Raw genomic sequence first — 16,905 nt, 5'->3', positions numbered from 1 at the left:
TCGTTGTTTACGGATTCCAGTTCCCAACTTTTTAATCGAAAAAACATGCCGAGGAGAGGGGAGGCATCCTCATTCCCCGGAGTGGGTTTTCCGCTCTGCGGCGCTCCACTCTCTGTTCGGGGACCTCTCCTCCTGGCTGGTGCCGTTTCCCCATCCGAGAAGTCGACGTGCTGCCGGCTGGGTTGTTTCCTCCTGGACTCGGGGATGTTCTCGGTGCGTCCTCCCCACATCTGGCAATGATTAGGTGCCCGCGGAGTTCCGCTGGCTCAGAAAGTGCGTTTGGCATCCTTCTCCATCCGACGCACCGATTGGAAAATAACTGCTCTTCGTTCCGCGTCCCTTCCACGTGCCCGCCTGTGGAGCTGGTGTGCCCACGTGTGTTCAGAGATGACACAAATCATCCTGCTGGTCGTCTCCGGAGCTGTGTCTTCTGCAAGCCGGCTTAGGGAAGTGTAGTATGTTACCGTACCTTTGAACTGAATCACAAGGAGAAGGACTTTGCGGGGCAGCTTTCTATTTATTAGAAACATGGAGATTGGTCAGCAGAATTCTGATTTACATGCGAGATAAATAATTACAACAGAGGCATCAGAGGGAATCGTTTGGGGATGGGCCGACGTGGTGTTTACACGAGACTCAAGTTTCTGGTCTTGTACTAGGATAACACGTTTCAGATACCGCTCGGGCTGGGCCTGAGCGAGGGGGCTGGGTGTGAAGTGCCATCTGACAGCGGTGACCACATTTCCAGCCGCCAGAGACCGGGCCATGCGATCGCTTTTACTTGCCAAGGTTGCTGTCCGAGGGAGGTGCCCAGGGAGCCCCACACTCTTGGAAAGTAACTTTTCCCTCTAGGTTTCTCCGAAAGGAAGTCCTCACTAAACTATCCCGAGTGATAATGTCCTACCAATTAGCTGCACTTCCAAGGTATTAGTTTCCTCTTCAAGGATACCCTAGGAAGGGCAGGGACTGAATTCCAGGTGAAAAGTGACCGTCCCCAGAAGAGAAACAAAAGATAGGATACACTTTTCTGGCTAGGGAAATTCAAAATGCTGTGGGGGATGTTTCTTCTTTTTCCTCTCAGTTTCTCTTCTCTCATTTACATTTTAGGAAACTCTTTCCTTGGCTAGCACTGATTAAAGGATCCTCTCAGCAAGGAAAGAGTTCACAGGCTACACGTTACTTTGGGGCTCAGTTACTGTCATTTTAGCCAGAAGTTAATCCTCTCATTGCTGGTCACTGAGGCCAGTAGCCTTTGAACTGTTGGAAAAGATAAGCGAACCGCTCACTCCCTCAGCTCCTGTGTTGGTTCTTGAGCCCTGAAAATCTTGTTATGCTTTTTGACTGGGTAAATGACCGTTTTTGCAGTTTGGGTATTTTTCAGTGTTATTAAAGAAAGACACGCCTGAAAGTCCTAAATGTGTATTTGTGAGATTTACTCTGCATTCTGGACCAGCTTGCAGACCCCCTGGAGAAGGTTCATTGCTTACCCTCTATGATCCAAGCACTGCCTAAAGCCCCCACATACCTTCTGTCCCAGTGGGGGAGGGCTAATAAGGGACCTGTGAATCCCACAGTAGACTACTCACTTTGAAGGCCTCTTTTAAAAGGAAATATTCTGGAAGAAGTTTGCTTACCAACTGTTGCCATATAATTTACATTCATTTGTCTGTTTAGTGAAATGGGAAGGGAAGGAGACAGTAATAATTTTATAGAATCTACTAAGTGCCAACCACGGTGCTATACCCTCTACAAATCACTCTGTCAATTAATCTTCTCAACGATACCATGAGGTAGGTATTTGAACTCATGTTATGGATGTGGAAACTGAGTCTAGAACAAATAGGAACTGGGAACCAGGAGTGTGGTAGGCACTGAAGACAAACTTTGCCAGTTTCCTTGTGTTGCTTGGAAAGAGCTAGGACACCAGGTAGACAACTTCTGGTGTAGACCAGAAGAAAAGTAAATCTCAGACAACTGAGTAGCCAAGTAACCCGCAACTGGTGGCAGCAGCCAGGAAGGGGATGGATCCAAGAAATTGGACACAAGCCTTCTGAAGCCAACCAAGCACAGAGTATTTCTAACCAAAGAGGAAGGACGCCTTTACCAAGTGGAATTATCTTGACATTTTGCCATTAGTTAACCAACCCAAAGCTTCCTTGGATTTGTGATTATGTTGCATAGTTATTAACTCGTTATACTTAAGAAAGCCAACATTTCATTAGAATTTAATTTCCCTAAATGATAGAGGCCAATGACAAGCCTTGCAAATGCTTTAAGTATTAACTTAAAACTTTTTTTAGACAAACAGAAAATTAGTGGACATGTTAGAAGTTACAGAAATTTTTTTTGCCAAAAGAAAAATTTAGCTTCTTTACGAGTCAGACACCTTTATAAGGTTTGACTTTCTGTTTGACTTTCTAATTCCAATGTTTCATGGCCTGGGTAATAAACCTGGATTTTGGAGTGTAATTCCATATCCGCCATGAGTCACAGCGCCACCTATCTGTTGCATTCAGCAAATATTTGTCTCGGTCTTACTTCCTCCATCTCTGGAATCGTAAGTCCAAAATAATGACATCATTATACATTTTCCAGAAGAAAATTACTTGCCTCGTTGCTGCAATACTTGCAGTCTTCCAAACTGATTAAAACATGAAATTGGTTTTAATTTACAGTTTCATTTTCAATTAGCTGTACCGCACCATTAATCTCATGGTTTTGGATAAATATTCACATTTTTTTTGAAGGAATCTGACTCCTCCAGAGTAGGTGTGTTAATATTAAATCACATTTCTAGTTCTTAAAGTTGGGAATATTGGTGAGTTTTAAAGCAGCAGCACTTGTTGCCTAAGAGACGGCCAAAAACAACCACCAGCACACTGGACCACAGAGGTCCAAACCACCGTTCTAATTTAACACAGGGAGGAGGTTGGTGCCATCAAAACATAGTATTCAGCTGCTTATTTTTGTGTGCTTGTATATAAACATTTCTCAAATACTGTTGGCAATAATACTTTAAAAATGCTCTGGTAAGCAGTCTACTGCCGGTTGTTTTTCTGGACTCACAGACTCCTTGCCTTACCACTGTCTCTAAGATTTCTTGTCCTTAAGTGGGATACGTAAACAATTGTGTCAGGGCTGACTGCACTGAAAGCATCATGTTTTATGAAAGGAACTGGAAACAAAATGAGGCCTTTTTCCCTTCACTGATTGGAACTGGGACTACCCTTCCTTTGGAAGGTGAATTTGCAATCTAATTATACTTTTGACTTTTCATTAGTTTGGGGATGCTTAACATTCTTAATCTGGGGCTTAATTATTGCTAAGTATAGATCTTTCCTGTGGTCTCCTCCACAATTTCCCAAGATTGTGCCCTGCTTACCCTCCCCCGCCCCGCTCCTTAACTATGCAGCTCATCCACTGATAAGGTATGACTGGGAAAAGCTGGCAGATGATAGTTCTCAAGCTATAGCAAACCAGGTGCCTAATTTTCTGAATTAACACTTATTCTCATTAAAATAGTATTTTAAGACAGTTGATGCAGCTGCTACCAAAGTAAGTTAAATGGCCCTCCAAGTTTTCAGATGGGAAAATAGACATTTAAATTTTGTGATAGAAGAAAAGCATATTTTGCCTGGGGTGAACACAGCTTGTGAGTAGTCTGTCAGGGGACAAATCTGACACATGTCTGCCTAATGTTGGGAAGCAGGGTTGGGGTCCTGGGAGAGGAAGCCCAGAGCCATAGCAGAGCGCAGCCTTCCTGTTGGCGGTGTGTGTGTCTGTGGTGCTTTGGAAGTTCAGCTGGTGAATCAGAGTGGGAAGAATTGGACGGCCAGGTGGGGGGACAGCATTCTAGGCCTGAGAGATACGCATCTACGAAGAGAGTCTACCCCCACCATGGGGTCAGCTCTGCCAGGCTCGTTCTGTCCTCTCCATCTTCTGCCATTCTGAAGGCACAAGCTCACTGTCTCTCAGCTTCCAGATTTCCTTTCTATGGCCCGGAACAGGGTCATGAGCTGGAAGATAAAAGCCAGGGACAAGGTTGATCTGAACCATGGCTTCTGTTCACCAACAACTTCTTAGGTGTGACTGATGGCCACCTACATGCCCACTTATTATTTTTCTCTCTAATAATAGCTAACATTTACTGAACACCCGCCAAGCCAAGTGTTCTTATTTTCTCCATTTTTCAGATGGGAAAACTTAGGCTTAAAGAGGTATAGTTCCTTGTAGGGACATCCAGCAAGTCAGTGGCAAAACTGGTATTCAAGGCAGTTTTGTTTTTTTTTTAAGATTTTATTTATTTATTTGACAGAGAGAGATCACAAGCAGGCAGAAAGGTAGGCAGAGAGAGAGGAGGAAGCAGGCTCCCCGCAGAGCAGAGAGCCCGATGCGGGGCTCGATCCCAGGACCCTGAGATCATGACCTGAGCCAAAGGCAGAGGCTTTTAACCCACTGAGCCACCCGGGTGCCCTATTCAAGGCAGTTTTAACTGCTTCAGGCAGTCTGACTCCAGAATCCACATGTTACACCTCTAGCTTAGACTCCTTCCTAGCCAAACCCTAACATTCCACTCAATCAACACATCTTTGCTGAGTACCCACTGTGTGCTGCGTTCCAATACTTACTAAGTGAGCAACACAGAGAAGGTCCTGTCGTCTGGACTCAGACATGTAATCACCTGGCGTCGAAGGTCTGAAGAAATTGATGTGCTCTTTAGCCAGCCACGAGAGGATCCTCTCTAGACAGGCATTCTGCAAAGATAAAGCAGACTCCAGGGTCGTTGTGGTGTGGAGAGTTTATCTTTAGGAGGTTTTGCTTCTGACTGACTGACTGAATGTGAACGGCCCACCGAAGCCAGCAGCTCTGAAAACAGCCTCTACACCCCAGTCCTGCTGACAGGTTTCCAGGAGAAAATGGAACATCGTCTGAAGGGCCATTTTCAAGAACAGACTGTAACCACCAGTAGGTGATCAGTTAAAAAAACCAATAAAAATAAAACAGTAGGAGTGGAGACAGTAATAAACATTTTGAGCAAGGGCTAGGGGAGGATAGACATTCTTCGTAGCAAGTGTTGCATTCTTTACTGCTGACAACACAGTTTCTGACCACACCACCAGAGCTTGAGGGAGGTAACCTTCAGTCAAGCAGTGATTTGATTTCTGTGTCAGCCGGTGTTATTTGAAGAGCCCAAACCAATAGAGGACCTTGAAAAGGTCTTGCCGATTGCTTACGTAGGGGACCTTGGTAATTATATGGCAGTGAGAGCCAATGTAAACAGAAATTAGTAGTCCCAAATTTAAGCTGCCAAAGAACTAATCCCTGAATTTATCATGTGTACTCATTAGAATATAAAGGAAATGTGTTTTTCCACATGGGAGGAATTTTTAAAATTAAGTACATTTATTGGACTGGGATTTATTAAATATGACTCCTTTATGCTTCCTGAATGGTTTGGGATTACAAATCTGTATCACATGAGGTCGTAGTCACTAGCATGAGAGATTGGACATTTGACATTCTGCCTAACTTGTCCTTGGCTTTCGTGGAAGGAGTTACACTTCTTCGAGCCTTAGTCACTTCCTTAAGACCTAGAAATGTTAGGAAACTCAGATACTTATATAACAACTTATCATTCACAGGCAAAATAGTCCTGTCTTATAATGCAAAATACATACTTTAAAATACAACATTTCATAGAATGTCATCATACATAGTGATCCCAGGAGTTGAACCTGAGAATTCTAATGTGGTGACAAGGAGTCTGGACTATGAAACCAGAGAGCCTGGTGGCCATATGCAAATTACCTAACCTCCCCTGAGGGGCCTGGTTTCCTTATCTGTCAAAGGGGGAACAGTAACAGCATCTGCCCAATGCCATTTTTGTTTGTTTGTTTTTTGGAGGATTCATTAGGTTAGGATAGATCAGTTCTTTAGAATGGTGTCCAATAGGTAAGGAAAATTCAGGACATTTTAGTTTTTGTAATACTGTGTAATTGTATCCTGCTGCTTCCTCTAGGCAGTAATATAATTGCCAGTTATGAACCATTTAAGTTAATCAAGTGATACAGTTTATACCATGAAGAACAGAGCTCAGTTTTGAAAGGAAAGTAATTTTCAAATATGAGTGTGTTAAAACTGACCTCAGGGATAGGAGGGAGCTGTGCTCTCTATAGGAACAGTGTTCATGTTCGTCCACCTCCAGCGACTCTCTTGTGTTCTTGTCATCATTGTAATGTAGTATATAAAAAAAAAAAAGCCACACACACACACACACACACACACACACACACACACACACACCAGCCCTACTGAAAATGCAGGGACCATATTTATAGTGAATTTGCAATTCTAGTGAAATCATATGATTTTTCTCATTTACGATAGTCGTAGAAAATTGATTTAATATTTGTAAATACATTTGATTTGCTCACGAGCACTAATTTTCCTGGAGCACCTTTGTTCAGGTGCCTGCTGATAATGACATAATATTTTAAAAATTTGTATCTCAAATGCAGTGTCCAGTTTTATCCAGTACCAATATGACATAAAAGAATCAAACATAAAACAAATTTGTCTCTAAGGAACTATTAAGACAGGGGCACCTGGGTGACTCAGTCATTAAGAGACTGCCTTCGGCTCAGGTCAGGATCCCAGGGTCCTGGGATTGAGCCCCACATTGGTCTCCCTGCTCAGCGGGAAGCCTTCTTCTCCCTCTCCCACTCCCCTTACTTGTGTTCCATCTCTTACTGTGTCTCTCTCTGTCAAATAAATAAAATCTTTAAATATATTTATATTTCATATATATGTATAAAAAAAGGAACTATTAAGACAGGTATGTATGTGTATTTTTTTTTAAACTGTACGAGATCATGTTTATTTCACTGCTGGTGTTGATTTCCCATTAAGTTGTCATATTTGTATATTTTTTACTTCTTAGGTCCACCAAATCCTAACTGGCTTTCAGTTATTCTTTAATATATTTAAATGTATTCAAATACTCTTTATATTAAATATATACAAATATTTGTTTAGCATATTACTGAGACATATTCAAATATTTAGTACATATAGAGCCTGTCCTCAAGGAGCTTGCAGTCTGGTGGGCAGTGTAAGGCTTATGCGTAAACAACTGTAATCTCAGGTAAGATGTGAAAAGTGCCCTAGTTGAGGTTCTGATAAATGTTGCTAGAGGACCTGGGAGGAGAGGGCAACCTGCCTGTAGCCAGGGATATTTCCCTTTGGAGGGATGATGCGACCTGATTCATTATCTTGAATTAGAGTTCATATTTCAGATTGCATTATTCTAATTGTAATCGAAGAGGCAAATGGTGCATTGGGGCACCCCACAACCTTGCAGTATGACATCTCAGTATGGGAGATTAGAGAAAATTGAAGTTTTCTCAGACTTTGTCTCCTAAGCTTAATGTTGGTCTATCATTTGTAATTAATTACAATATATTACTTTGGCATAACTGTTCGGATAACCTAAAGTTATGGGATTTCAAACAAAACAGATGTATCCTTTATGTTTGTCTGTCTGTCTGTATTTATTTATGTATTTACTGGGGGAGTTAGCAAAGACCAGTTATTTTTGCATGCCTCCAGAGAAATGGACAGCATTAGTTTTCCTTGACAAATGATCCATGTATTTGAGGGCTTCCAGAGCCCTTACAAAATTTGAGGCAATGAATCGTCTTCCTCCAGACTTTCTTATTATTCACCCTACCAATGTGACTGGATGTCCCTTTCCCTAAAAGAAAGGGAAGCATGTCCTTTTCCCTGTAGTTACCCATGAGGGGTAGATGTGGGGATCAAGGTTTTGAGTATCATATTTGTTTCTTACTTTTTAAGTTGTTGGAAGTTGGCTCCTGGGGGAAATCTGGTTTAGCCCCCACTACCAATTTAGTGGTAAAAGTAACAAAATACACACAACCACTTCAATTTTGTTGGACTGTAAAGGAAGGAAAATGGTATTGTAGCTCTCTTTACCCTACAAGCAAGTATCTGCTGTTTTTACAAGCATCAGAATTATAAGTTGTGCCAGAAATTGGGGTCAGTTTGTGTCTATAATACTGACTAAAAACAAAAAGCAAACAACAACAAAAAACACTTATACCACTGAACCAAAAAGTGATCCCATTGTTGAAAAACATAACATTTGAAAAGCAGCTGGGTAATTGAAATAAATCTTCTGTAATATTTGGAATAATCTAAAAGTATTTAATGGCTACAAATTCCTTTTATCCATTTAGGGTGGGGTAGGGGAGAAGCCTGGAAAGCAGATTTAATTACCCCATCAAAATTATCCTGAACCTCTGTATTTTACTACACTGCGCTGAGCTCATTCCCTTGCAGAATACTTAACAAGCGTGGCCCAAAAATGCTAGTAGGTTAAAGCAAACTATACAAGGGGCCCCGTAAGGTTTTATATTTAGAAAGCTTTGAAGCCATGGCAGGTAGTACCAGTTTGGTTCTTAGGGTTAAATCAAGGTTAAAGAGTGTATGTCTTCAGTTTTTGTAGCTCAAATTCATTAAGACAAAAAAAATTTTTTTTTTTCCAGTATCAACTGGATACTTCAGTGCCGGTTGGCTATAGACCATATTGGACCCACCCCACATATTACCCTTGTTAACCAAAATTCCCTGCTGTTTACCTCCCCAGATGCTCACTTCAGACCAGAACTTCATGTCCTTTGAAACTCAATCACTGGGGCACCTGGGTGGCTCAGTAAGTTGGGCATCTGACTCTTGATTTCAGCTGGGATCACGAGTTGAGCCAGAGTTCCAACTCAAGTCTTACAATTCCAAAGCCCAAGCTTTACCAGTATATCAGTCTAGCTTTAGGAGAAAAGTCCTCCTGAACACTACAGCAGTGTCCCAGGGGATGTCCAAAATACTTAGCAACCTAGGTGACACTCTGTGGAGGCCACAGTTCCCCAGACCACTAATTCCGTGAAAGCTTCTCCCATGTAGCACTGGCCAATGAAGGGTGACTGTAGACTCAGGGGCATTTGGCACCAGGAGTACAAGGGCACTTTCTCCTCTCCTCATCCCAGCCCTGCTACAGTAGGTATTGGTGGTAGGAACACATGGGAAGAGCTGGCAGGAATGCTGCCAGCAGATCACGTTCACCAGTTGGTTTGGAAGCAGTTAAACATTTTACCCCTCGATGGGACTGTGCTGTTTTGTTCTAACAGTGATGGGTTTCTAAGAGCTGGGACTGCACTGAGGTAGAAAGAGCACAGAGTCACTGATGGCTGCGTAATCTGGACAGCATCACCCAACCCACCTTGGAAAAGAACTCTGAACTCGGCCTGGCCTCTGTCCACAGTCCTTCAGCCTGGCTTCTAAAAAAGTCTGAACTCATTCTGTTCAGTCTGGCATTTGTCAGGACCTGCGGTGTGCCAGGGATTGATGGCTGCAAGTCCAGACTTTGTGTTCTATTGCCGCAGGTTGAACTCCTCACGCTGGCTCTTTGCAGCGGGGTGGACCTGGGTCCTCTGCACCTTCTCTGGTCATCGGCATCCGTAGGACCTGAGCACTTTCATTGTTGTCTACCTGCCTTTTATCTTCCACCCACGTTCCCTTGTTTTTTGTTTGCTTTTTTTTTTTTTAATCAAAGTCAGACATGTACATAGTTCGAGGAGTTGACTAATATTTATTATGAATGAGATTTGTTATGAAAAACGGCAATTGCCAGCCCGGCCCACCTTCATTTCATCATTTTCCAGTCCCTAGAGGCAGCCTCTTCAGAACATATTTAACATTTTCTTTTGGCATTTACTTTTTTTGCGGTTATCTACTAATGCCTAACAAACCTTCCCCAAACCCTGCAGCTTAAAACAACTGTTGTTTATTTGTTCAAGATTCTACAATTCGGGCTGGCCTCTGCTTCCTGAGGGGTTGGCCAGGCTGGCCGGCCTCACCCCCATGGCTGGGCATCAGCGGGGTGGCTGGAATGGCTTCCTTTCCGTCATTGTCTCTCGTCCTCCAGAGATCTTCTCTTCTGGGGGGGCCCCCAGTCTAGCATGGTAGTCGGACTTTGCCCACAGTAGCTGCCTTCCAGGAGGGTGAAAACAGAAGCTGAAGGGCATCTCAGGCCCGGTTCCTGAGGTCACCCACTGCCACTTCTGGCAAATTCCATCAGCCAAAGCAAGTTGTAGGGCCCTCCCAGATTCAAGAGAATGGAAATGGACTTGTACGTGGAGGGATGAAAAGAATTGCTGGTAGTCCTTTATGCAGACCTTCTGCCACAGAGCCTTTTCTTTAAGTTCCATGCTTATGGGACCTTTCCTCCTCCTCTTTCTCCTCCTCCTCCTTATTACTACCACTATTTTGAGTTTAGGCATTATATATTGACTTCCCTTTATATCTGATAAGGATTTAGTTCTTTCACCCTTCATCTCCACCCAACACCCTCATGGACGCCTTCTGTCGCCCTCCATCATCCCAATATAGTCACATCACAGTCTTGATTAAAGCAATATTTAGTGTTCACAGCTGACTCCTATTTCTTTCTTGCATAACTTCTCATCTTCTAGAGTTGATAATCCTCTTGTTATTTTGTTTGCTTAGCTTCCTAGGTATATACACGTCATCGTCCATACCGAATTTCTTCCAGTTTCCCGGATCTCTACGCAGGTGTTCACCTGTAGTAGATGTTCTCTCATTTCCATGTTTTTGAAGAAATCTTCCTTGGAGCCTTCTGACTTCCTCAGGGTTAGGGTTAGGTTAGGGTGTATAGTGTGCATGTATACAGGGACACACATACCCACATACATACACGTCTTTCTGGGTTTGTTCCTTATTTTAGTGGAATGCATTCTCTAATAATGTCTTGAGGAAAGGATGCATGAGAGGTACATTTTAGAGGGCTCTGTGGGTTTGAAGAGATCTTTATATTACCTGTTTATTCATTTGAGAGATTTCTGTGTAGGAAATAATTTAGCCTTAGAATTTTGAGGGCATTGATCTATTTTCTTTTAGTTTTGTTGTTGAGAAGTGAGGTCACTTTTCTTCTTTTTTCTTTTTTTTTTCCTTTGAGTAACCTTTTTTTTTCTTTCCCCCCTTTTCCCCTGTCTGGAAGCTTTTAGGATTTTCTTTTTGTCCTCTGTTCTGAAATGTTGTAGTGATGTGCTTTGGAACAGATCTCTTTCCTTTGTGCTGGGAAGTAATAGGCCCTTTCTCTCCAAAGACTCCTATCCTTCAGTACTGAAAATTGCTGTTAAGTTCTTCCTCTGATGGTTCTCTACCATCAAAGAAATGTTCTTTTACCCAAAACACCTGTTATTTGAATATTGGACCCACTGAATGGATTCTCTAAAAAAATTTTTTTGGTCTTTGCTCTTTTTTTTTTTTAAGATTTTATTTATTCATTTGACAGACGGAGATCACAAGTAGGCAGAGAAGCAGGCAGAGAGAGAGGAGGAAGCATGACCCTGGGATCATGACCTGAGCCGAAGGCAGAGGCTTTAACCCACTGAGCCACCCAGGCACCCCGTCTTTGCTCTTTCCCATTTACTTGCTTTTTTCTTCCTACTCTCAGAATATGTCAGCCCTATTTCCCAGCTCTTCTATTAGGTTTTTATTTTTGTGATCATACTTTTAATTTCCCAGAGCTTTTTCTTTTTCTCTGTGGTTCTTTCTTTGTTATAGCATCCTGTTATGGATACATTATCTTCTCTCACCTCTCCAAGGATATTAATGGTAGAATATTTTTGAAAATTTTATCATGTCACCTGTATTTCCTCCAGATTTCTTTATCTGATTTCTTTAGTTTCATCTTTGTCTTTTCATGTTAGAGGCTGTGTCAGATGTGTGGTGTCTTCTCATCTGTGGGAGCAGGTTATTATAAGGGTTAATTAGAACCTCTCTGTTTTGGTGGGACTTGTGAACTGTGACTGTCACTCTAAGCTGAACTGGCTGGGCTGTTCCACCGGGGACCTCCCAGAATCAGAAACATTCATTTGTTTTCCTCTTAACTGGTCAGATTTCCCAGGAAGAGCCTTCTCGTCTTTGGCCTGAAGGCTACACACTGGCTGACTGAGTGGGAGAGGAGGACCGTGTGTTTGGACATTCAGTGTGTAAACTTTCACCTTTCCCCCGATTCCACAACAGTCCCCTCATCTCAGCTGTTCCTGGTGTCCTCTAGACAAGAGACCTTTTGTTTTTAACTTCTCTGAATAATAAACCTTAGACCTTCTGCTGTAGTCAGGGAGGGCCAGTTACCTAGCTTGGCAGGGGGACTTGGGAAGTCCAGCTGCTTCCCCACCCCCCCCGCTGCATATCACACAAACTATTTAAAATGTATAAGTCAGTGGGGTTGTTTGGCTTTGTTTTAGTTTGGTATATTCACAGGCTTTGAAACCATCATTACAATACATTTTAGAATATTTCTGTCACCCCCAAAAGAAATCCCATACCCGTTAGCATTTGCTCCCCATTTTCACCCTAAAACCTCCAGCCCTGGGTAGCCTTTGAGCTGCTTTCCAGCTCTGTGAATTTGTCTCATGTAGACATTTCATTTCATAGAAATGGAGTTGTACACTATGCAGTCTGTCAAGACTGGCTTCTTCCACTTTGCATGATGTTCTCAAGGCCATCCACGTTGTGGTGTGTGTCAGTGTTTCCTTCCTTTTTATAGCTCAGTCATACTCCATTCTATGTCTCTATGCTAATTTATCCCTTCATCATTTTGTGGACATTCAGGTTGTTTCCACTTTTCTCTGTTACGACTAATAACCGCTACGGACGTTTGTGTGCAAGGTTTTGTGTTGACATTGTCGTGTCTCTTGGGTTGTCATGTCTCTTGGGTGTATGCCTAGAGCAGAATGGCCGCATCTTATGGTGTCTCTTTGCTTCACCTTTTGAAGAACAGTCGGACCGTGTTCCAAAGTGACCACACCATTTCACATTGTCACCATAGCGTAGGAGGCTTCTGATTTCTGCACATCCTTGCCAACATCTGTTATCTTTCTGGTTATAGTCAGCTGCTTCTTTCATATATGTTCATCCCATCCTCCTATTTTAGCCTTACCTTGATTCTCCTTCAAGAGTGACCTGTGCCCCAGATTCCTTAGCCTTTTCAGGATTCTGTGGTGGAAAGCATTGCATCTTAGCTTTGCTGCTGCTAGCACAGGGGTCGGTTTCTTGAGTCTGTGAGGTCAGTGACTATCACGGTGTGGAACTCAAGGGCTCCCCAGATCTGGATCTTAGTCTTGGTCTGTCTACTCATAAGCTGTGAGACCTGGGGTCAAGTTACATACCTGCCTCAAGGCTCAGTTTTCTCATCTGTAAAACAGAAGCATCGTGAAGGGGAAGTACCTGATATATAGGAGGTATTAACTAATTCTTAGTCCTCTTATTTTCCACAAACATGGTGGATATTCAAAAAGAAAAAGATTTAAAAAGATTTAAGCTCTTTCCTTCAGGAATTCATCAGCTGGTAGTAGAGAGAGACACATGTATAACTCCAATCTACTTAATTTTCAACCACTACTGAGTATCTGTAACATGCTACAAATGTACTAGCTGCTGAGGGTACAACATGGCAAGTTTCCTGTTTTCTGTCTGGTGGCATGAAAACCAGGAACTGGAATATGAGGCAGATGAAGGAAAGTGCTGTCAGATGGATGCAAAGGGAGTGTATGGGAAGGAGAGGTAAATTCTAACTGTAGGGCATCACATACTTAGTCCTCAAACCGACTGAACATCTTCACTTAACTCACTGAGATTATCACATCCACAGGCCCTCAGTCCTGTAAAGACAGTCTGGGATGCACTTTGCTTGGGCCTATAGGGTGTGAGGAAAGTTTTGAGAACAGAATAAAACACTGCATAGCATGTCAGCCTTATTTGTCCTCCTCAAACCATCTGTCTGCCACTGTGGGCCCATTGTAGTCTTCCGCCTTCTAAAATGTTCCGTAGTTAGGAACACTTGACTTCTCATCTTCTCTCCTGGGGCTTGTGTAGCCTGACGTGGGTTGCCCACACAGCCACAGAGCCATCGGCTCTGGCCTCTTTCGCTTTCTCTGGCTCCGTCACTAGCATGAATGGTTTGTTTGTTGGCTGCATAGCTGGGAAAACATGGCCGTGGGCCTGGGGTCCGTAATGAACTGTGGGTAAGTATTACCTGACCAACTTCACCCAGGCTTTAAGGATATGAGAAAAGGATTCTAAGGTCAGCTGTTGAAAACATGGAGTGAAACAAAATTAAACAAATTTTTTTCTCTTTCTATTAGCACTTCTCAGATCTCTAATAGTTCAAAAACCATGATGAATTGCCAAGAAAGGGGTTTAGTATGCCATGTTTCCCAAATTCTCTTTCCCTCCAAAGGAAAAACATTAAGAAGACTCACTTAAGATGCTTCTCTGTGAGAACTTCCCTGATCATCCAAGTGAGATGTGATCTGTGGTACTTGACGTATACCCCTCAGAGCTCATGATTTTCTAGTTGTAGAGCTGGATGAGACAAAACTTTGTATTCTTTTAGTAGCTGCTGTAAGAATTCCTGATCCCTTTTGGGATGAGGCTTAAGACAAGAACCAGGAGATCCTCGAGTCTTATTAGGGGTCACCTGGAAGGCCTTTGTTTTCTTGAACCCCTGAATGGGTTTGAGTATGTTAATTTGGAGACGGAGCTGAATTACTTTAATAACAAAAATATGAGACATTTGAAGTTCCCAGGGAAATTTCAGGAAGGAGACAGGAGTCAGTCAGACTAAATGCTGCATGGGAAAAAGATCAGAGAGGAAAAAGAAAACAAACAAACAAACTAATGGTAGGCCTGCTGAAAAGAAGCTTTGGCGGGGGGAGAACAGAAATGTCTAATGGGAAATTTTAAGCTCTTTGCTATGAAGGGTACGCATAAATCACTCTTTTGTTTCCACTGTGACATCCTCAGTGATGCCTCCTTGGTTCCCAACATCTGTGTGTGAGTAGATCCTTCTGCAGATGAGACAGGATGGAGGAGGGGCTGGAGCTGGCAGGGGAGGCTGACGTCTGGGTGGTACCATTCCCTGTGCTCCTGTCTCATCCACTCCACTAGGATCCAAGCATGTATTTATTGAATGAGTGAATAATAAATGCATGGATTTCTAAGCAGAAGCCGCAGATAAGGGTTTCTCATTAATTGAGACTAGACTACGCTACTCAGTCGTTAATATGATAGGATTACTTACTAAAGCTGGCCCAGAGGAGCTTAATGTGTATTTGTAGAAATAACCAGTCACCGAGTGACTGAGGAAGGTGCTGTTCTCTGGGTGGTAAGCATGTTCTAACATGCAGAAAGAACTAAAGCATTAATCTTTGACATAAGGAGACTGCTTTAATTATGAAGACCTGGCCTTTTAGATTCCCAGCAAGATCTTTTCCCTGTTCTCCGAGTAAGGAAACGATGATAAAATACAGAGCTATCACACTTCTCCTTTCTCTGCCGGAAGCAGTTGCTCTCTCACTTGTGTTTTCAGAGCACCTTATTACACAGTAGTGCCCCAAGGCCCACCGCACTGTGTTGTCGATGTCCTACGTCTTGGGTTTTCCCTTGACATTTGAAGGTTCAGATAGATCCACGTCCTGCATCCCATTTGGGGTCTGAAAAAGAGGATCACAGAGGCTTTATTTTCCCCCCTTGAAAGCCTGTCAGCTTCTTGAGGGAAGGGACCGGGTTTCACTCATTTCTGAAGCCCCTCTGCTTGGTGGTCTCTGGTCCAAATAAGTGCTTTTGAACTGAACCGCTTGCAGGGGGAGTGCTGAGTGCTGGCGTGTCATGGTGACCGGCACAAGAGAAGTTGATTTGGGCTCCCTGGAAAGTCCTTGCCTTGACACCTTTACCTGTCATCAGAAGTTGCCCGAGAAATCACCAGACCCACCCTTGGCAGAACTGTAAAATGGGTTCCTTATCATTGTGATAAGGAATCACATTGCCTTTGTCTTGGTGGGGGGTGGAGGGGGTGGTGGATTCCGACCTTTTGGTAGAAAGCTTTGCTGACCTATTTCTTTTGTTTCCAGAGGGGCCTTCATTTAGGAATTCCCAGAACAAGGTTGTGTTTTGAAATGTATTTACTGGGAAACCATCTGTAGGTCCCAGTCATCCAATGGCAAGGAAGTGGGGAAAGATTCGTTGTCACTGCAGAAGCCATGCTGGGCTCCTGAGATGCCACATTTAGACGTGACCCCGGAGCCTGGCATCTGAGAGGGAGGGCTTTAGGCTCACTCAGTTCTGTGATGATAATGTAACCCTATGGACAGCTGGTTATCCAGTCATCGTTCAACAAAGTTTATTTTGCCCCTGCTTTGTGGCAGGCATGGGGGATTTGTTCATGAAACAACAACAAAAAAAAAAGGTGTGTGCTAACAGAATGCATGATAATACCACACACACACACACACACACACACACACACACAAAACATACACACTCAAGGATGGTATCAGAGAATAATATTAAAATAGGGTGGTATGACAGGGATGGCCAGGTTGTGGTCCAGAAAGGCATCCCAGAGATGTCACACTTCAGCCGAGACCTGAATTAGAAGGAGTCTCCTCAAAACAGGAGGAAGAGCATTCCAGCCAGAGGGAACAGCCAGCGCCAGGGACCCTGTGGTCTTTCTCAGAAAGCGTGGCATCCTCCAGGAGTAGAAGGACAAGTGTGAGGCAAGGGGAAGGTAGAGAGGATGGAGATCACAGCCGTGGGATCCCTCACCCACCGCATGCTTCTGGGCCTTCCCAGGGTTAACCCTGTGTCTTTTCTTCTCCCACAGACGACTTTGCAGAAGAGGAGGAGGTGCAGTCCTTCGGTTACAAGAGGTTTGGTGAGTTCTAGCAAAGCTCTTTTCCTTCTCCATGTCTGATATGGGATGTGGTAACAGGCATGTGGATATGTGTAGTTCTGAGGTCCAGTTTT

General features: G+C 43.3%; 1 protein-coding gene across 1 annotated transcript in view; it reads left to right on the top strand.

Annotated features, from left to right (window-relative positions):
• Positions 1-16,905, top strand: part of COLEC12 (collectin subfamily member 12) — a 192,872-nt gene that overhangs the window by 459 nt on the left and 175,508 nt on the right. Inside the window, exon 2 of the mRNA XM_032859803.1 lies at positions 16,763-16,813. Within this exon, the coding sequence (XP_032715694.1) occupies positions 16,763-16,813 (51 nt within the window). The remainder of the gene's footprint in view (positions 1-16,762; positions 16,814-16,905) is intronic.

Source organism: Lontra canadensis, unplaced genomic scaffold (assembly GCF_010015895.1).
Source record: "Lontra canadensis isolate GAN:19392208 unplaced genomic scaffold, GSC_riverotter_1.0 scaffold17, whole genome shotgun sequence".
NCBI lineage: Eukaryota > Metazoa > Chordata > Mammalia > Carnivora > Mustelidae > Lontra > Lontra canadensis.
Note: the sequence above shows the minus strand (reverse complement) of the source record. Positions and strands in the feature narration are given on the sequence as shown.